Here is a 22,521-nt window from a genome sequence, read left to right on the forward strand (position 1 = left end):
TTGCTTCCATGCGTGGCTTTTGCTTTATTAAACTGTCTTTATCTGACCCACGTGCCTGTTGTTGTATTTTCTCTCCCCTGTCCAGCTGAGGGAGTGAGAGTGATAGAGTGGCTTTGGTGGGTACCTGGCATCTGGCCAGGGCTAAACCACCACACCACCCTAAGTTTGAAAGGTACTGCTCCACCCCACAGCCAGTGTTTATTAAAATGTCATAGAGGAACCTCACTTTACCCCTATTGTAGGTTCTTACGTGGCTCTTGTCTGTGTTCTGCCTTGCCAAGCTGTTTCTTACGGGGAAATGATCCCAGGATGAGGTGAAACAAGTCCCAATGATATTTTAAACATGTATCACTAGCTTTTCTGGACTTTTGCTCATCTGTGAGTTACCCTACCCTACTCCCAAACCAAAGGAAAAAAGTTCTTAAACTTCTCAACAGTTACTAAATGTGGTGAAGATGAAACAAGTCCTGTAGATGCAGTCCAGTGTAGCCACCTTTCTGAAGCAAGCCAGATGAGCATGCAGGTCTCAGCTCTGGCTGGAGGTCCTCCACTGTGAGGTGTTTGTGACATTGCTTTCTACTCTTGCCTCAGGTGTTTTTTCTGGGCAGAAGAACTACTGCACTATGGTATTTAAATATAGTGTAAATTCTGCAGATAACTTGTAAACCATATCAGTTGTCATCTGGTAGTGTTTATGTGGCTCTTCCCTGAAACTTCCACAGAAGAATTAAGAAATCCCTAAACAAAAATAAAATAAGTATCACAGTTTAACAGCTTCTTGCTCAGCTATCAATTTTATGAAAGAATGAACTGTAAGTTATCTCAAAAGCTATCAGCTGGCATGTTGCCAAATTTTCTTCTTGGGCCTTCCAAGCAGAAGATTCAATTACATCTACCATTTAATTAAAGTTATTAAAAAGTTATGCTGCATGACATTGTTAACAAAAGAAACGGTTGCAAAAGCCATTTACATCTGGCAATAAGTTATAGCAGAGTCATTTAGTTACTCTGCTTCGAAGACATCACTGATGACTGGGATGTTTTGAAAGCAAAATTGTTAGAGATCTCTGCGTCCTCTCCACCCCAAATCATCAGTCATTTATATCATGTTCTTACAGCCAATGTCTGGTGTAACCACAGGGCTCCTGCTTTCCCGTGCCATGCCGTTTCAGAGTGGTGGTATCGGCCACCTCCTGCAGGTTGTCACATTCCATCAGTTTCACAGTCCTGCCTCTTTTCTGGGTGCTGGCCTTCTCACAGAAACTTTGAACAATGCTAGCCCACAAACAAAAGCTGGACTGAGAGCAGCAGAGCATGCTGAGTGAAAAAGCATCTTTAGAGACTTCCAGGATAATACCCAAGGGGCAGGTGTCCAGGAGAAAGCCTGCATGGACAAAAATCCATGTGGAAGGCTCCGTGAAAGCAATGTTAACTCTACGGTGGATACTCTGGTGTCCATCCCAAGCTTCATTGCTCCATCCAGATCAAAATGTAGTCTCTCGCTTTCTTTCAACAGCAGAAGACGTGTCAAGGTCATACATACCTTTGACAGCTTCAAGTATTCGTGAATCATGAGTCAGGCCTCCCCCAAATCACATTGTTATCATCAAATAAACTTAAGAGACGTATTTTTTCTGTTGTTTGACACTTCAGGACTGAAACTTCTCCCTTCAGATACAAGTGTGAGACATTTATTTTTAAAAAGAAGCTGTGATTTTCACATAATCACCCAACTCTACCATTTGTGGCTTAAGAAAACAAGAAATATCATGAGACTCGTAACAAAAATCACAGGATCTGGCAACGCTATGTGATATCGCACAAATACAAGTAGGTGCTCCCTACAGGAGGTATTCCTGTAAGGACTTAGTGCTGCAGATACAGGGTTCACTGGGTTCCCATGCAGAGCACTCTGTGCTTCCCAGGCTCAGGCACTCCAGGTTTCCAGCATGGCAAATGCACTCTTTCCTTTGTTTCAAAGAATGACTTTTCATTTAAAAGGAAGTAAGGGTCAGAGAACCTCCTATAGCAAGCAGTATGTGCACTGGCTTAAAAACCATTCCCTGTTTAGTATTTAGCATAAGATCTTAGAAACTGTCTTTTGGTTTTCTGCAAGCAGTCAAAGCTTAACAGCAGACCAGTGCAACAGCCTCAGCAGAGTCGCCTGCTCTAGGGAAACGGTTTTAAAATACAGGGTGAGGGAAGGCAAATAAGCAATTGCTCTGATAAAACACTGCTGCCAGTTTTTAAATCTGTGAAGAATTATCCTGTTATACTGTAACGTACATCAATTAAATCATAAGTGTCCATGCAGGGAGGAGGCTGTCTTGTGCTTGGTTATATAGTTTGTAATATTTTAACTTGTTTTTTAAGTGCAAGCCATCAGTTCCATAAAATACACAAGGAAACACAAGTCTTCTGTAGCAGAAATGGGAGCCTGAATTTGAAACCACTGGCTGGCAAACATTTAAGGGTTAACTTAATAAATACAAGCTTTTAAATGTCTATTTTAGATTCTCAGCTGCTTTCATCTCCTTCCTGCCCAGCTCTTATTTTCCTTCTGACAATAAATAATGTTTACGTGAGCATTAAAGCTAACTCTAGGGGGTGTAGCCATCATAAACTAAGCACAGTCCCAGAGGGAACTGAGCCACAAATCTTATAAAAACAGTATGGGTGTTGTTTCCTTATCTTCTTGTAACTTTGCTGCCTCTGGTGTTAGACACCTAAATAAATAATAGTAATGCAATGCTTTGGCACAGAGACAGTATATTTACCTACCTTCTCTGTTGCTTCCCATGGCTATCAGTGTCACCTCAAGGTTTTACTTTCCCCCGTCAAACATTACTCAGATTGGCCTCATCTGTAGAACAGGATAACTGGGCTCCCTTTTCATGCAGTGAGTTGACCCAGACATCCCAAGAAGTGCATTTATTTCACTAGTGACTTGCAATCATATTATCGCATTTTAAAGTCGCATGATAAAATTAAAACAACAGGGAGCTAAATCATGAAATCAAATTAACATAATCGCAGAGATGTGGAAGAGGAAAGAAATTCAAGAGCTGCAGAGAGGCGGGATCAAGCATAACTGGGCCACCCTTCACACTTGTACCTTATCCTCTTTTTAAAAGTCAGGCATGATGTTGCTAGTAGAACAGAACAGTTCCCTCCTGTGCCTACCACTCTGATCCTAGATCGAGACGTGCCTTCTTTGCAAATCAATTGTTTAATAATTTTTTCTGGGTATCAGAGAAGCACTTTCATTTTGGTACTTCTTGAGGTTCTCTACTCTCCCCTTATTAGATTTGCCCTTTCCCATCTTCTAAGACTTCCCTTGTCCCTTCACAGTTTCCTGAAGTTGTATCAATGATGGCTCAAGTATTGCTTAGCTAATTCCTTCGTGCCTTAGGATGAATTGCATCATGGAATCAGATTTAACTTAATATTTGTGATCTTTTTCTTGTTTTATTCCAGGCTGCAATCCTAGTCCTGTTTCAAAATTGCATTAACCAGTGAACTTTTCAATGATGCCTGACCCAAAGTAGACATTAAGTGATTGTCATCTCTGGATCTGTTTTTGCTTTTCCCAAGAAATACCCTACCTGTAGTTTTACCCTCCATTTCTTCCACTGTATTTTCTCTCCTTTCATTTCTCTCGCTTGCTGTAACTCACATTACCTCTTACCTTTCTAATCAGCTCCACTCACCTCTTTTGGTGCTGCTCCTCAGTCATCTGCCACATTTCAATTTTTTGAGTTTTTCTGCTCTGATTTTCATGTCCTCAGAGTTCCTGAGGCAGCTGTATCAGATTTTTGCTGTCCTCTGCATTGGCTTTGTCTTTAAATGGTCTCTGCTAGTGACTGCCAGCTCTCCTGTGCTCCATCTATCAGCGCAGATAGAAACATCACCTATGTTTCTGCATAGATCCTTTGTAATTGTTATTTCAGTATGTCACAATTTGCCTTTATGAAATGCATTTTCCTTACTCTGCTGCTCTTCCTCTTTTTCTTAAAAATGTGATGTCATTTATTTCCACATTCACCCAAATGTCACTTTTGATTTTTAACAAGTTTTTCCCTGCTAGTCAGAAGCAATTGCCACCCCACTTCCCACCACCTTCAGAAACAAAGCAGTCACCAAGAAATACGTTCGAACTCCTGACGGTTGTACACTTTTCCAGCAATTAGACAAATGAAGTCACCCAATATTAAAGATGGTTCTGTTATTTCCCCAAGTAAACTTCTGCCAGCTCCTCCTCCTAACTGCAGAGTCAGTGCTGTAGCCCACGCTCCACACTCCTTCGCCCTTTATTCTCAAACCACAGACATTAATTAACGAGCATTTCGCCTCATGCTGAACTTCAGAGAATGTATGGACATTTCTTCACATGTGTCCTACCTGGAACAAGCTACCATTTACCATTCCAAGATCCTAGTCCTATCATTGTCCCACAGCACTAGCAATTCTTATTAAGTTGTACTTTTTATTGTGTGGAAAGTCTTTAACTTCTTTGCATTTAATTCTCATGTACCAGCCATATGTATAGAAGCATCTCAGATATTTGGCTGCTTTTCCCAGCCTTTCTTCCTCTCTTATGTTCCTTTCACACATTTTGTTTTTATTTTCATCACCACTGATGCTATTCAAGCCTTTGCTCTCAAACAGGAGCCGGGAGTGCTTTCTTCTGGCAGGTGGAGCCCAGCCATTCCCAGCTGTCCTGCCAGAAAGCCCCATGCCAGCAGTGAGGAAGAGCTGCCACTATGACAGCTGGAGCATGTAGCTTTGTGCAGAGACTTCCCATCATTGCATCTCATTTTCCACTTCAGGGCACCATGCTAAGGCCTCCAGCTGGCCCCTCTTAGGGACTGCCTTGCGCCAAGACTTTATAACACACCTTCTCAAAAACCTTCTGACCCCTTTGCATCCTCCCAAACATCACCAGCGATCCTGGGTGGTGCCTGCTGAGGGGACAGGTAGCAAGGCTGGTGACAGCCCGGCAGGCAGCCAGAAGCAAACGGCTGCACATGGATGCAAGAGCGCATCTGGGTACAGAAGCTGGCTGGGTCTGGCGGGGTACTGAAAAACTGCAGGCAAAACTGTTCACAGCAGAAAAATGTCCTGATAAACATTAGCTAGTGTTAATTTAATGAATAGAGAACTTAATTGGAATAAGTGTTGAGAAGCATACGCATTCTCCTTTTCACAGCACAGATTAAGAAGCGCATGGCAGGGGTACTGCCTGTGGCAATATGTAGAAGAACTGAGCTTATTAGGAACAAAAAAAAAAAGCCCCTTTGCTGCAACTTCCACATAGCTGAAGTTCAAGCACTTGTTTTTGACCTCTGATGAGTGTGGCCAGGATGGAACAGGGCATTCCGAGGCCTGCAGCAAGCTACAATAATTTGAATTTCAAAACTGAAACTTCAGAACTGAAGGTCTTAAGAGGATAACCGATTCGTAACAAGTGGGATATACAATAAAACAATTACTGGAGGTTGCTATAAGATCATATTTCTGTCATGTCAGGAATGTGACAATACCCAGTAGACAGCTGATGACAGGAGAATAAACAAGGCTTCAACTTGAACAAAAATAACTATACTTAACTATATGTGTGCATATAAACAGCAGAATAAGAACCGTATCAGTTAACTATTCAAAACAAAATGAGAAAAAAAAAACCCGCTTGTTTCTTCACAGAGCGAACAGACTAACAACAGGAAAAGAAGGCAGATTTCCATAAAACTACATCACCCCTTTATTTAGCATGCTCTCACAGAAATGCTGCAGCGATCACCTGAGCCACGCTGCCCCAGGAAGGCTGCACCGCCTTCACCACCTGCACACCGGCTGCTCTCTCCCACTGTGAGAGAGCTATAGGTGCTCACTGGTGTGCTCCCTCATGGGGCAAAGTGCGCCATGGTAAGGCAGCACGACCCTCCACACACTCTCCCTTCTCCAACAGGCTGGTGGATCTGGAGATGTGCCTCTACGGCACCCAGTCTCAACATGGTCTCTAAATGTGGAGCAGATTAATTAAACAAAAAGCCCTTCCTGACAAAAAACAGCGGGGGCTTTTACTTAAAAACAAGATTTTATTGTAGTTCTGTCATACTACGGTGTAAAAAATATGGCGGATTTTTCATTCTGAAATGCTTACAAAAACCACAAAAGAAGGCTGCAATCTTACGAATGTGTAATTATCATCAGTGACTTTGTATGAGGCAAATACACAAACCGGCTACCATTTTTCTCTAGATATACAGAAGAATGATATTATGCTTTCACCATGGTAACAATATATAGAGAACATGAAGAATGGCTACAGATTGCCAGCCTCAACATTCATTTTTTTATTTGTATCAGACCTTGAAGCATTTGCTAAATAACCATCTTGGAGTATAGAAAACTTCCAAATTCATATGAATAACTAACTTTCTATGTTGTCTTTAAGGCACATATTTCTATCCAAATTTCATTTGGTCCAGAGGAGCAACTGTATTTCAGACACCAGCTATCCAGGTATCTGACAGCTCAGTTTGTTAGAACTATCCTTATGTCCGTGGACTTCAACGACATGTACTGAATTCACTGTTTGTACTGCAGTGTTGTGTCCTGATACAATTTGTTTCACAGGTGCGCTATTGCTCTTGAGTAACTTAGGCAGATGATCGTTGTCTTTGCAACACCCAGGAGCTATGATATCCCGAATCCACTCTTCCTGGAACCTGTAAGCATGAAGGAAAAAGTTATTCTGTTTCATTTCCGCTGGTGAGGATACAGAACTTTCTAATCTGTTTTATTTGCACATCAGGCATTTTGCAAACAACTTGTGCTGTAACATATGGACCCACTTCTCCTAGCATTAAAACCAGTTGGCAGCAGTGGGGCAAATAATTGTGTCTCCATAAAAGCTGATGCAGACCTTGAAAAGACTTGTGAGGCTGGTTTTATTTGGGGTTGGGGCAGATGTTACTTGTTTGTTTTCCATTGAATGAGTCCCCAGCTTCTATTTAATGCCATGCTATCTAGAGAACACTTGAATTGTCTCTAGAGAGACAAGGAATCACTCAAGAGAGTCCAGTGGAGATGATGAGGGGGCTGGAGCATCTCTCCTACGAGTAAAGGCTGAGAGACCTGGGGCTCTTTCTCCTGGAGAAGAGGAGACTGAGAGGGGACCTTATCAACACTTATAAATATCTAAAGGGCGGGTGTCAAGAGGATGGGGCCAGGCTCTTTTCAGTGGTGCCCAGTGACAGGACAGGGGTCAACAGGCACAAACTGGAGCACAGCAAGTTCCACCTCAACATGAGGAAAAACTTCTTTACTCTGACAGAGCACTGGAACAGGCTGTCCAGGGGATTGTGCAGTCTCCTTCCCTGGAGATATTCAAAACTCGCCTGTACGCCATCCTGTGTGACCTGCTCTAGCAGGGGGGTTGGACTGGATGATCTCCAGAGGTCCCTTCCAATCCCTGCCGTTCTGTGATTCTGTGAATGCTGAGATTGGTGCAGAAAGTCTTTGGTTAGTGGAGCACCGTTGGGAGTACAAGAGCCAGTTGTGCTCAGTGGGATCTGAGGTGTTATTTGCAGAGCTGCCAGCGATGCTGATGCCGTGCAGTCCCGTCATGGCTTCTGCTAGCCACTGACTGCCAAACCTGGCTACTGCCTGGCCCTCCCAGAAGGGGACCGTAGGCTGGGATTCTGTATTTGCCTGCTGTGTGTGTCTGCAGCAGTGGTGGTCACCGATTCATCCATTCCACACTCGGAAAGGAGGGTTTGCCCAGCTGTGGGATAAACCAGCACAGGCTGCTGACCCAGACAACAAATAACCCAGCAGTGGATGGTGTGGGCAGAGAAGCAGCAGAGGCAGACAGAGATGGCAGAGCTGAAAAGATGCTCAGTAAACTACACACAACTCGTTCAGGAAAACAGAGGGAGTGGGATCAGCTTGTTCTTGAACTCTGCTGCATGAGGCATGATGAATGCAGCGGGCTTTAAGCCCAAGGCTCTGTGAACCAGAAGCAGGTAATTTGTGCCAAATTACTGTAGTCTGCACGTGTGGGCTTTTGTAAAACATCAGTTATTCCACAGCAGCTGCTTGCACCAGGGCAGATGCTGAGGTTGCTTGCCCCACATTCACTGCAGGTGACCTAGTTCATGTGGCTTCTCTCGCTTCCTCTGAAGCCATTGGTGTTGGCCACTGAAAGCAGCAGCCTGCACACCCGCATCCAGGAACAACGTGGTCTTACCTTTTCGTACATGAAAAGCTGGTCAGGAAACCAAAGTTGTATTCTGCAATTCTAAGTTGCAGAAAGCCAGTAGAAATGCTCACACATGAAAGGTGCATATATATAGGAACCGCAGGAGAGTAACAGAAAATTAAACCAAATAACCAAGGTCTTACTGTTCTGGTACAAAGTAGGTATACTGCAGATATTTCTTTCCTGTAAAGGAAATAAATCTTGCTTTTCAGTGGAAAGCTGTATTAGAAAATTATTTGGGGCATGAGCTACAGCCAGATAACATAAAGGCATCTTAAAACACTTCTGCGTTTGATGTGAGAAGGCACTGTATCAGCGTGGTCAGAATATACTCATCAAGGAGGTGGTCAGATGAGTAGAATTACCTACATGTGATTTGGACAAAACTCATCTATGTAATTTTGACAACAACAAAACTCATCTATTTCTGAAAAAAACCCAGCCTGGTAACTTTACCCACTTTGTACTGACCTGTACTGTTTTACCTGTGCCTTTTAATCTTAGTGCATCAACAAGTCCTCAAGTATCTTTGTGTCAGACACCTGAACACCTACCCGAGTACCCCGTGGCTTGCCATCAGGGAACAAAAGCTACATGGCGTAATGCTACAGATCTCACTGCTGAAAGAAAATCTCTGAGATACTTGCTACTGTGCTTGTTTGGTTTTTTTAACAGTATGAGGAGCTCAGTTCTGTCTTCTTGAGGTGGTAGTCAACAGTTCCAAAATAAAAGTCAAATCAAAAGAGCGTGTACAGGGAGAAGAACTGGGGTAACATTTTGCATGGGGTAGCCACAGCCTTTGGAAGTAGCCCTGCCAGGATTATAGTTCAAATCTAGGTATTCAGGTTATTGTGCAATAAATGCAGTTTACCTGGGCAGAATTCATCGCATTCTGAGATTTTCTCCTATAAAGCTCTGCATTGTGAAACTCTGCAATTACCCACAGTCCACCGCCAACTCAGAAAGCCAAACTGGCTAAAACTGTACTTGGAGGACAACTACACTCCTGGCTAAGCAACCTCTTCCTCCCACTTCAGGAATGTTAAGCTTCCACTGACTGAAATAAGTCTGAGATGAGGTGACAGTAGGCACCACTCATTGCAGTACCTTGAACCCTGTGGACATCAGAAGGACGGTGAAATCAACAGATGTTCATCTAAGCAGAAGCCGAGAAGAGCAATTAAAAGGGTTGCAGTGTTGACAAGGGACAGATAAATGTGCACGCAGCGGGCTGTTCTCTGCACACATGGCTATCAGTCACTCACGGCCTTCAGTTTGCACTTTCATCCTCGGGAGCTCTGTACTTTATCCCAAATAAATGTGACTTTTTCCCAAGCACTTCAACTTTCCTTAACTCCAGTTTCCAGCTGGGCTACTTCAAAACATCACAGTAAGAGGATTAGAAGACATCTCTGTACTCTCTGTACTCTTATCTGGAAATGCAAACCTACCCAAGGATGTTAGGTGCAGAATAGCCTAGCTGGATGCACAATACCTTTGACAAGGACAGACTTTGTTTGACAGATAAAGTCAGAGCTGCCATCCGGGCAGATGAACAGCCACCATAGCATTTGTCAAAGGGTTTTAGAGAATTCACAAAAATTTTGCTTTGTGTGACTTGAGAGCTGTTCCTAGCTGGAGGGGAAAACACTGTTAATGGGACATCCAAGAAGTGTGAGAATTTAGAGCAGTGCAGCCACCACAATGCTGCCCAATGCTGGCACTGGCTCTGAAAAGAGGCTTTTATACTGGAATATGGGAATGGATATTTTTGTTGCTGTATGTCTGGTGACTTTATACAAGACCCTGGGGTAATCATGGAAGCATTATGAAAACTATCATAGCAGCTTTATTGAAAGCACATGTTGCTGTGCACACACCCTCCGTGCTCGTTGCAATGACAATTCAGATTGAAATTCAGAAATCGGTATAATTTAGCAGCCATCTATCCTACCCTTTGTGACAGGGCCCCAAGATGAAATCAAAGCTCACTTTCCCTGCCTGATCTTTCTTTGAAACATGCATGTCAAAAAAAGTACTGGAAGGTTTTAGCCTCTGAAAGGCAATAGTGGGGAACGTAGAGCACAGTAATCACAAAATAGAGGAGAAAAAACCCCTCCATGAATAGACAAGTTCAAGGTGGGCCAGCTGGCAGGGTGGGACAATCTATGCAGAAGCTTGAAAAGGCAATTTGCCCCTCTCCTGCCCCTCTTCTCTCCTGTCTCATATCCTCCCCTCCCATCGCAAGTGCCACACAATCAAAAATCGCATGTGTAAGGAACTGTATTAACTACATACAAGTGTATCAACCAGGTCATTTGCTCTTTGCAGCTGTTTTCACTGGATGTTTTATGTAGTGAAGTATTAAACCACCATGATGATCGGTCCTACATCTCTTCCTGCAGCCCTGGGAGCAGCCCACTGACGGCTCTCTGTAATTTCAGCCTTGTAGCTGGGGGGGGGGGGGGAGGCCACCTTCACACCTGCGCTGCCATTCCAGGATGCTGTGCAAAGGATCCCGCACATGGACCACAGCCTCGGGTGGCAAGAGCCAGCTGGGCTGAGCTCTGCACGCCCCAGCTTTCAGACAAACAGGAGCAATTTCTGACAGTGAGGCTGATCGTAAAAGAAAACACATCAATCTTTCGGAGGGAGTGAAGGGTCCAGCTCTCTGGTGAGACTGCTGACCTTTGAAAGCATCCAGATAAACAGGCTTCCCCAGGACCTCTTAACAGTCTTGCACTGTCACTGTTGTAGAAGATGTTTTGCCCCCTTAATTCTCCCACTGATGCATCTCCTGACAGTCATTCTAGGTGTCCTGGTGGGTTTTTCTTATTCTACTTTTGTTTTCCATTGAGCTTTGCAGCAGCCTGTCTCTCAACATGGGTATTTTTTCAAGTGCCCATTTTTCATTTACCCTTTCACTGTGGTAAATCTACACCATACTATCCTGCTCCCTGCAGATTCTCCAGCTTTTTAATCTCTTCTACTTCGGTGTTCAGAGGGGAAAAGCAGCTGGGAAAGTGCCCTCAAGAGGGCAGAGGGCAAGGTAGGAATGTGGCCAAGTGTCCCATCCCATCTTGTCCATACGTCTGGAGGGCCTTTTGGCTTACAGCCATGCTCCTCAGCAAGTCTGGGCAGGCATGAACATTTTTTAGAGCAACACAAGTTTCTGATTTGCACCTTCCTTGCAACCCCTTACACAAGGTAGTGGAAAACTTCAACGATTACAGCCACTAAATCAAAAAGAAAAAGAAAACACATTTCGTTCTACTGTGGTGGCCAAAGCTATGAGCTAATTTCATCAACCTTACATATGACTTCTTGGACTGACTGAAAACGCCAAGTTGTCTCTCCTAAGAGCGTGCTGGCTTTGAAATTTTTGCAAAATGTTTTTACTTGGACATCTTTGTTGTTGGATTGTCCTTATTTGCTCTTTGCCAGGTACACTGGTAATGTATCTTGTAGTCAGAAATGGCTCCGGTACAAAAATTCCAGGTACTAAAAATATCTTCCGTGGGAGAATATACTAGCCTGTTTCTCTGCAGAAGAGAATTGTTCTTCTTGATAATATGCTCCAGCTGTAGTGGCTATCTGAAAGGAGGACTTTAAATCTACTGAGACACGGGCTTTTCCATTTGACTCACTCCTGCAGTCAGATCAGCTACTTCATACAGAATGCTTTATAACTTGGCTTAGACCTGTGTAAAATAGTTCACCTCAAAAGAGTCCAAATTTGGGAAGCACAACTTCTTCCAAAAGCTTCCACACCGGGGGGGGGGGGGGGGGGGGGGGGGGGCGAGGGGGGGGGGGAAAATCACCAAACTTCTTTGCTGCTATTTAGTTGTATTTTTGAGCTGGACTAAGTTTCTTTCTGGTTGTCGTCTTAGCCGACAGAGGATGAAAAGGAGTTAGTCTGTAACTAAATTCAGTTCTCCCTAGTGTGGAAAATACTGGACCATCAATTCTCCTTTGCAAAATAACAGCACATCCCTGAGTCAAGGGAGGATCTATTCCAGGACAGGTCACAGGACTGCTAATGCTGAAAAAGCAAAGAAAATAGAGGCTTCCCTAGGTGTGGCAATTCTTACCATAATTAGGAAGTTGATGCAAACTGAAACGAGCTCTCTTAGCTTTTTCTTATTACTAGCTAATCTGTATTTCTCCCGGTAAATCTTTCTGCACATGCCGATGTATAAATATGCTATGGCTCAAACAGCGGAGTGCCCAGTTCTTTCACATCTTTGCATGCCAAAAAGGGTTTGCTGTTTGCTTTCACAATGGTTATGCTGGATTGTGCATATTTTTATGATTTCTCCTAGAGACATGGCTAGAACTACTTAATGGAAAAGGGGGATGCTATTTCAGTTTGGGAGTCACAAGCAAGCCACTGGAGTTTCTCTTCCTTACTCCAAGAGGGGATCGCAAGGCCAAACTGGCCTCAGCCCACCTGTACCAACCATTCACCTGGGGAACAGCTACAGCTGACCCATGGCAGCAGGTGAGCGTGCCCCTGTGCCTGCTTTAGGGTCACCCCACTCTTCCTTTTGACACCAGTTTCTTTAATATCATCTCTTACTGACATTCACCTCCACCTCTCAAATATTACCAGCAGCTGCCACAGAGGAAGGACAGCTGTCATTAAGCTTCTCTTTACCAATACTTTACCTTGTGCCTGTCATGGGGCAGAGGACAACCCGCCTGCTCAGGCAGCTGACTAAGTCCAAGCTCTCTCACATGGCTTTTTGCTGGGGATGGAAGATGACTGTTCATCTCAGGTGGTGGTTGTTCAAACAATTTCTCCAGAGAAGTATTACTCCAGGGTCAGGTACTATTCTTCATCAGAAAATAACCGACTCAAAAATAACATATCCTGCTCATGAACATACCCATTTCAAAAAACCTCTTAAACCCAGCATGGCGCGTCAATTGTTAGTTCCTCCGCTGTACCAAACACCACTGGTGCTCTAGGCTCTCCCCAGCGAGACCCACAGTGCCTGTCTCACCCCCAGCAGGCGTGGTGATCTCTGCTGCTTTGAGGAAGGTCTCTCCCTTTGGACGAACGATGACAACAGTCCTGGTTTCATTCTCATGCAGAATTGGGAAGATTTTTAAATCTTAAAATGTTAAAGAGTGCAGAATATAATTTACTGATTTTAGGCTTTTCTACTGCAGTCAGGCTGTGAGAGCTATTCCAAATATATCCCCGTGTTGACAGGCCCTGCCTCTGCCTAGCAATCCTCCCGGGGGGCTGTTTTGGAAGCTCATGCACATTGTTCTCCTCTAACTACATGCCCCAGAGCTGCAGCTAATCTCCCTCCCATAGACGGCAGGCCCTTTTCTTCAGCTAATCTGTCTCAAACCTCTGCATCATGCAGCAATGCGCTATCTCTTCTCTACACTCTAAATTTCTGAGAAGCAACACCGGGGAAAACATGTCCCTTCCAGCGGCCCCACGCCTTGTAACTTACCTCTCCCTGCTCAACATAAGATAGCTCTTCAAATATTATAAAAGAGCAAATATGCTGTAAATGCTTGCAGCTCCTACATATAAGACTTTCTGTGAAAAATTGGTATTTTTATCCTCATTAGGATTCCTCACATCCAAATGAAAGAGGTGGCATCAACAGTGGCTGCGCTCTGTAGCTAATGATCTCAGGTATTTGCAGACATATTTCTCAGCATTTTAAAGCAATTCGTTCAAGCAGCCAAGAAGGCAGAATGGGGCTCATTATAATTAGAGCAGTTGCCACTAAAATTCAACATTCCCCTGCAAAACTATATATTCATCACATTTGTTCCATGCTTCAGACACAAGAGGAAAAAGATCTCATTTTGTGGCAGACAGGTCCAGAACAGCACACTGAGGCCTCTACTGTCCAACAGCTGGGCTTCTACATTATTTATAACTTCTATACATCAGCATTCTGCATCCACATTATGTCACCTCATTACAGCCAAAACAACCTCATTGGCATACTAAGGCACCGCTTTGACAGATGATAGTTTTTTAATCCTAAATTGCTCTGTGAACCATAACGAATACCTTACCTGTTTGAAAGAAATGTTGTTTTTTTTTTACTTTTATATTGGCTTACCTGAGAGAATTGGCTTTTTATTTTATTTGTTCTCACAGTAATTTTGATCCTTAAAGTGATGAATCAAAATGTTAATCTCTAGTTAATCTCTAAATCTATTTCAATTAAGTCTGAAAAGCAGTATGACCTACTTCCTTTTCTAGTCAAAACCAGGCTAAGATATACTCAAGAGGGTCTTCTTCAAGGGTGGAGGAGTTCTCACTCTTCCAGATACTTCATATGTTACATAAAGAAGCAGCAGAACAGTTTTCTTTAAGAAAAGGAAAAGCTATCGTAATAAACGAATTAAATTGCTAAGCCTCCACCCACTCCTTTCTCAGACAAGGGCACCACTCATCACTCAGCCTTCCCCTTCTAAGTGGGTTGCAGAGCCACTTCCCATGGCTGTATCACAGAGAATGTGTACCGCAGCCCTGAAAAAGGCAGGGAGATCAGCCTCCCGTGCTTCTTAGGCCAGTTCCTTATTAGAAAAACAAAGCAGGATTTCTGATTTGCTCAGAGGTCTAGTGATGCATTGCACAAATTCCTCCAAATGTCTGAAACATTAACACAGGGATAGGATAGCATATGGCAGGACAAGACAGAACACAAGATTTCAGTTGGAAGGGACCTACAACAATCACCCAGTCCAACTGCCTGACTACTTCAGGGCTGACCAAAAGTTAGAGAAAATTATTAAGGGCATTGTCCAAATACCTCTTGAAAACTGACAGGCTTGGGGCACCTCTCTAGGAAGCCTGTTCCAGGGCTTGACCACCCTCTTGGTAAAGAAATGCTTTCTAATGTCAAGTCTGAACCTTCCTTGAGGAACCTTAGTTAAATTATCTTTTGGCTTGTTCATGACCATGGATACACACTTTGGTTCACATGCACATAGCAATACACAGAATCTTTCCTTTGGGCTTGCTTGCCCTCAGTTTTGCTGCTTTTTTCCAACCACGCCACATGCCTTTATTTATTTCCTCAGACAATCAATGCTGTAACAGCTCCACCACAACAGCAACACCCACACAGCCAGAAATTTCCTCCAAGTGTAGGCTGCCCACACGTTCACTTCACATTACATGGAAAAAGGTACCACAGAAATAACCCAGAGAGTGAACATGTCCTTTCACGTGGGTCTTCCCAGCGTAAACCAGCTTCACGTCTGCACCTCTCCAGGGATTTGCCTATACTGTCCTGCTGTTCCCAGTAAGCTGGATGGGCACAGGATGATGAAACTTAGCCTAATTAGTTACACACAAAAATAAGTCTTGCAAGTCAAACACAAAGCTGACAGATCATTCTTCAAGAGTCAGCACGAAATACATTAGCAGAATTACCACCTCTCATCCTGCACATATATCCATTTAACAGAATTAAACAATAGAAACTGGCTTCTTTTACTAACCTTGATTAAACAGATCTTATTTGAGTGAAGAAACAGAACAACGTACAAATTGATGAAGGGTCACACCTGTTCCTAGAGCAATTCCAAGACAGTTTTATTCACAGTCTCTCAGAGCTTCCACCTCTGATTAGAAGAAGTGCCCGTTCTCCACATGCGAAACGGCTGTGGGGTACACAGACTAATATACCTGCTCTCCTAGCTGATTTTTGCTCTGGCTAGTGATCAGCCAGGATCACATCTCCTCTGCATAGTGGAAATAAAGTAGACCTTGATTAACAGCAGACCTCAGGCACCAGGAGGTGGGTTTGTGCACCAGTATTTAAGACAGCATGCATATTGTTCTACGTAGGAAAAAAAGAGCTCACAAGGCTTTCCTCCTCTGCACGTCCCTACTGAAGTTTATATATTCTCCAGTTTCTGAAAGAAATAATAAACTTGCTGATTTCTGGCCCCAGAGAAGCTGCTTATCTAGAGGAATTGTATATTCCCTGCCACTTTTAGTTAAGAAAAGGTGTACAGAATTTAGCGAACGTAATACAGCAGCTTCTGCTCCATGGAGCGGTGCAGATAAGGACACAGAAGGAGATCGAGGCTCCAGCAGAGCACCAGCTTCTGGTTACAGCCCTTTGTAAGTTTATCCATGTTATTTTAAAGGCAGATTACATATAAATTACATACATACAAAACATCCAGATTGAAGCAGACTGAAGTTGCCCAAAATTAAAAAATGCATCCTGAGTATCTAAAAACTGTTTAGATTATAAGCAGCATTTAATTAGGTCTATATATCTTTCTGAAACCACCCAGGAAGCTAGGAATTGATTAAGCAGCCATCAGACATTTGTGCAAGTGCTCCATTTGAATGTAACTTCCAGCTGCACTGTGACACGGAATTAGGTTTCTAATCTGCATAAAATTGTTTTCTGCAGGTAACCACTACAAATCACAGGTACTGTTGTACATAAAAGCTGTACAAGTGAGCAGTGAATTAAAAGCAAACAAGGATTATGCTATATATTATCGTATATGACGAAGTAGAACCCAAAGGATATAAAAGACATGATGATATGTGTTTATATGAATGGTAATAGCAAAACAGCATTAGAATTTAACACGTATTCATTCTTCTGTTATGCTGGCAGCAACACAGCCAGCATAACACATCTGGACACTTCCAGAGGTGATTTTGAACCGACACAAAAAATAGCTATGCCCACCATCCACAGTACATGATGGCCCTTATTTCAGCACGGACGTTTCTTTGGACTACTCCAGGGTCAGGGTTCCCACACTGCGGGCATTCACGCTGCCTTGCGGATAAGGGTCCCATTGAGTTTGCCCTGCACGCCCTAGTAACGAAACGGTATTTCTCAAGAGTGCTTTTGTGGTCACCCGGGGATAAACGATAATACTCAATGCTCACCGTGAGTCGTACCACAGCCCCAGGTGTCCCTGGCTGCCTCCTCTCCTAAGGCTCTTAGGCAAGCTAGCACCTTGATACCACAAAGGAGTGACTTTCCTGCTGCAGTTTAGCATCAGTTTAACAAAGACAATTAAAAACCTCTCTCCAGTTAATCTGGTGCAACCTCCCCTGCAGACCAGGCTTAACCAAGCACTACTGGGGACAGACGAAAGAAGCTGTAAGGAGGGAGGCCATGCTCAGCTTCTCTTCTGTCCCACCTTCTGGCAACATTAATTCCCCACAAGACAGGCTAGTTCAAGGACAAGCCCTCACAATCCATTGATACCATGCCCTCTTCAGAGACAACCCTTTAAAATGCATTTTCGAGGAATCCTCTTTCTAAAATGTGCTCAACAAACTCAACTGTATTTTAATAGCCTTACCTGTAGAAGCCTTGGTTGTCATATGCCATGTTAGTCACACCATCAAATACGGATTTATTCCTGAGTTTCTTATTGTTGTTGTTATTGTTTCTGCCCTTAACACCAAAGTAAGCAGCTTGCATGTGCTCTAGTTCTTCGGTTCTGAGCTGGTACCACAGCTGCATATCTCTGTGAATAAAGCAAGAGGTAAAATACATTACTGTGATAACCGGCTGTTATCTGAGCTTTTACCTGACCACAACCTTGACTCACTCGAGTTTAAATGTAAATCCAGGTTTACTGAAGACAGCACTTAAACACATGCTGAACCTCAAGTGTAAGCCAAATTTCCAGAGGCTTAAATACCTTAAGGTTGGGGGTTCTTAAATAGCATAAATATTAATCTGTAAAATAGTTATTTGAAGTGTTATCCAGCACTCCTCAAAAAATAAGCAAACAAACAAACAAAAAGAGCAATTTCCTTATGAGCACCTGTGGATAGTTCAAAGGAACAAAAACCCAATAATTATGTCAATTTGATTCAGTGGACTTTGAGGCTACAGGTAATATGGAAAGTCACTTAAGGTGTGATGTTGTGTCAGTGTTCTCATGGACCTTCACTAGCGACACAGGTCAGGACAGATCCTATTGTACATGAAAAGACTATAGACCATCCCCATTTTATGGAATAAATTATTTCAGAAGAAAAAGTATTTTCTGTGAATTTTTGCAGCACTGCCATTCTTAAGCATTCGAAAATCACCAGGCAGGTTGAAAAGATGGAATGACTTAAAAATGGAGGAGACAAGTCTTGCCTTTAAAAGCAGGGCTTATTTGGTTGTCTTCAGGATTTCCTTTTGGAAACGCTCAAGGCACTTTTCATGCTGCTCTCTACAACTCTGGGGCAAAAAACCCCCCACACTTTCTTTTACTGTTTTTAAAGGAAGTCTAAGATTCACATAATCGCAGACATTCACACTAGGTGATGTGACAAGATGAAATTATGAGGGCTGGAGATGCTGATTTGGTGTCATTTCTGTCCTCTCAGGATTGTAACCCTGCTCCTACCAAAATAAACTGCAGCTACGCTCATGCAGTGGGACAAGGTCTGCAAAATTACATGAGGATTTTGTCCTTTTTCTCTCCAAATGCAAGGATAAAACACATGACACCATTTCAAAGATCATCAGATACCTTGCAAGACAGGTTTGTAGGCAGAGATGATCTCCTCTAGCAGACTAACTAAAAGAGCCAAAAAAAAGTAGACAGGCAGACTTCAAAGCTAAAGGCAAGATGAGGACATCCTCCCTACTCCAGAGGTACAGACTTTTCTTTCAGAGATGGTCCAAAAGACACTTATTTAACTAATCCCCTACCAGGTATTCTCATTTTGCACTAAGTTGTCAAGCCTGCAGCTCCTCCTCAGATCAACGCTCTGTGAATGCCAAAGTTGATCCCCATTTTCCAACTACATCAACAGATGAGACGCTACCACTGCATCTGGCACCGCTTTGCAGCACAGGCTGCAGGTCCAGCAAGTTTCATACAGGGATGCATTACTCTTTCTTGTGTGACTTGGACAGTTTCTACACTACCTCAGTTGCTTTCTGACAGCGGGGTCAAGCCACGCAATGTCTACAACGCCCCCAGGTTCCCTGCCCAGGAGCGGCGCTCAGTCATGGACAGGCCAGGTTGGAGCAGCTCGTTCAGGACGCAGTGAAGGGAGGACAGAGGGCAGCAGGGAACTGAGAAGCTCCCAGTAAAGGGAATCATTTTATGTCCTGATAACAGAACCAGGTTAAAACATCTGGTGTGAAGGGCTTTTCTTTCGTAAGAGAAAAATATCAAGTCATCAAAGTCATTTGAACGGCTAACCTTGACAAAATCTAAAATATATGAAAAACAAGAACTTTGACATTAATAGTCTTATCAAAAATTATTTCATGCTATCAGTGAAAACCTAATATTATGAATGACACCAAAGACTTTCTTTTTTGCCTCACAAAATCCTTCCAAGGGAAATAGAAAATCTGTATTTTGGTTACAATCAGATTTTGAAATGACAGAATTTGCCCCCTAAGCTGGTTCCCATGCAGCTCTAGATAAAACACAGCTTGGAGCGCAGACCTTCACTTGTGTCCTCCCCAATCTCCCTCTACTCCACTGCTACCCCACTTCACTTCAAAGACTTCTCTGAAGCAAGAAGCAGCTTAAAATCAAGCAGAAGTGCAGCTCACTGTCTGCACAGCAGGCATCAGCGGGACAGGGTGCAGCCACCCCACTGAGCTATGTGCAGCAGTGGGAACAAGAGGCAGGAAAAGCCAGAGGGAAACGAAGAAGTGCCTGTGGAAAGCCTTCTGCTGCACGTGACTTTGGATGGATGCTCTCCTGAACAACAGTGGCTCGGCTTTAGCATGGAGCCAGAGGTGGTCACACAGCCACCTTTCACACTGAGTTTTTGTAACGGACTGGATTAGTAAATACTACTTCTTCCCATGCCTGTTTATAATCCTGCCAGAAGACAAAATCCTACATCCTTCCAGCACAGCATTGTGACAGCTTTATGTATGCTTTGCAGATGGTGAGGGTTTTGATGGTTTCGACACGGGTAGATTAATTTTCCCAGCAGTGTTCAAGGAAAGCAAAGGAAAAAAGGAAGGAGAGAGAGAAGAAGGGAAAATGCAGCCAATCTTAAATAGTTCAAGAAGAGAAAGACTGGGCCAGCAAATAAGACTTGTATGTTCAGCTTCTGCATAATCCTAGGTAAATCCAGATCTGCCCAGGCCTGCTGAGGTCATCCGATATTAACAGACATCAGGTACTTAAATACTCTTGAATTCCAAGTCTTTCTCACCTAAAACCTGACCTACAAATTAAGGATTTTAAGTAATTCAGATCATTGCGGTGTTGCAAGCACCAAGTCCTTTAAAGCCCTCTGCTATCACAGCAATGGAGTCCGTAAGATGTACAGTCTTATGCCAGTTTTAAGTCTTTTCTTGACATACCTTTGAGTCCTCCTCCTTTCACTTTTCTTCACACACTTTATAAGACAACAAGTTAAAAACGCAACGGACATCAGCAGAATGACAGCACAGCTCACGATGGAAGCAATCACTGCGACCTTAAATCCAAAAGTCTCGTATTTTGATATAGCTGCAGCAAAGCAAACACAGAAGCATGTTTCTAAGGTCAACTCATTAATTTATCTTTCACATTATCATTAAACCATGCTGAAACCTACCTGCTTCACACTTCCGCTAATAATAGCTCAGCGAGGACATTCATGTTAGTATGTGTCAAGATACCAGCGTATCTTGGCTTCAGCTTAAAGCTATGCAAGCCTCAAATTGGGCTATTTAAAAATCTCCTGTTCATAAGCTACTAATGAATTGTTCACAAGTATTTTACCACTGCAATTAATTAAACACAATGTCTTTAGCACTGCAGTAGCCACAAAGCACAACTTTGTCGGCATATCAAATGCAGATGAGCCAGCAGAGTCTTATAAGCAACTGTTAAAAAGGACTGGAGCTGCAAAAACAAATACTGATGGGGTAAATGGGTTTAAAGAAGCTCTTTAGAGCAAGGACAGTTCCATATAATTACATCCTATGTGGCAGGCAGAGAACAACAGGTCTTCCTCCGTTTGGGGAAGGATGCAGGATGGAAGAAGGGACAGTATCTGCAGGGCTGAGTGTTCACAGTGATCTGATGCTAGATGTGAATTATCCAGACAAAAGGAGGAGTGGGAATGTGGTGTGGCACAGCTAAGGCAGATCTCTACCAACTCACTTGGAGTGCTAAGCATGTCTTGCTTCAAAACTCATCTAGTTCTTCCAACACCACAATGACTAGCATCAGAAATGGTTCAGCTGAGCTCCACACAAAGCGTTAAGATTTCTGCAGCCTCTGGACGGAAGGATTTCTCTCATTTTTCTTTAATGGAATCTCTCAAATGAGAGATAAGAATAGCTGAGTTTGAGAGGGCAATAAGCATCTAAATGAGCCATCCATCTACCATTGATTTGAAATTATACAAGGTCTGAGACACAGACTGAGATTCTCAAAGCTGAGAGGTACCATGTTTTGCTTGGGCCGCCTTCTAGTTAAATTACTAACAACCTTATAATAAGTAAGAAGGAACACAGCACGAAAGTAGTTAACATTGTTGCCATTCAAACACAATTTGTCAATATGGGAACTTTCCCATGCGGCTGCCCACAGGCAACCACATAGAATTGTTCAAAAAAATATCACTGTGTTTCTTTTACAGCAAAAATATCTTCAGAAAAGAATGCCAGGAGATTAGAGGGTTTGCAAATATGCTTGAAAATTATTTGGTCACATCTACACATTTTTGAAAGAAGGGTCTTTTGAAAGAAGCTTGTAGCTACAGAGCCACAGTTATTCCAGGTGCAACACTACCGGAGTCGGTGACGTGAGATCAGGCATAAATCCGATCAACTCTTTTCTGTCTCATGATAATGAATGATGTCAGAACACATACGGAGTGCAATTAGTCAGTGGAGGCACTTTTGAAGGAAATGGAATTTCTCTTTTTTTCCTTGCACAGATATTTAGAATTAACCCTAACATCGGAGATAGGCAGGGCAAAGCAAACACAATGCAGCCCAATGGGACTGGGAACGGTTTGGAAAGAACCTTACACTTGCAGGAGGGCACTCCAGCTGTCCACTGGGTACTGTTCTCTTTCCAAACGCAGGTGATGACGCCCGGTCCCTCCAGCTGGTGCTTGGCAGAGCACTGGAATGTTACCACTGTCCCCACAGTCGTGCCATTGCCGTGAATGATCCGTAGTGTGCCAAGCTGGGGAGGGACGATGCGACTACACTGCCCTGCAAAACAAAAAGCGAGACAATGCAGTGTCAGAGTCAAAAGCCAAGGTCTGCTTAAGTTTTATTGCGATCAGATTGTAAATCAGT

At 43.3% G+C, this 22,521-nt stretch overlaps 1 protein-coding gene across 1 annotated transcript in view; it reads right to left on the reverse strand.

Moving 5' to 3' along the window:
• Positions 1 to 6,517: 6,517 nt before the first annotated feature.
• Positions 6,518 to 22,521, reverse strand: part of SUSD3 (sushi domain containing 3) — a 34,201-nt gene continuing 18,197 nt past the window's right edge. The window contains exons 2-5 of the mRNA XM_086470426.1: positions 22,246 to 22,434; positions 20,584 to 20,731; positions 17,600 to 17,767; positions 6,518 to 6,731 (exon numbers count right to left, since the gene is read on the reverse strand). Coding sequence (XP_086326552.1) covers positions 6,518 to 6,731; positions 17,600 to 17,767; positions 20,584 to 20,731; positions 22,246 to 22,434 — 719 coding nt within the window. The remainder of the gene's footprint in view (positions 6,732 to 17,599; positions 17,768 to 20,583; positions 20,732 to 22,245; positions 22,435 to 22,521) is intronic.

Source organism: Leptosomus discolor, chromosome 9 (assembly GCF_034619465.1).
Source record: "Leptosomus discolor isolate bLepDis1 chromosome 9, bLepDis1.hap2, whole genome shotgun sequence".
NCBI lineage: Eukaryota > Metazoa > Chordata > Aves > Leptosomiformes > Leptosomidae > Leptosomus > Leptosomus discolor.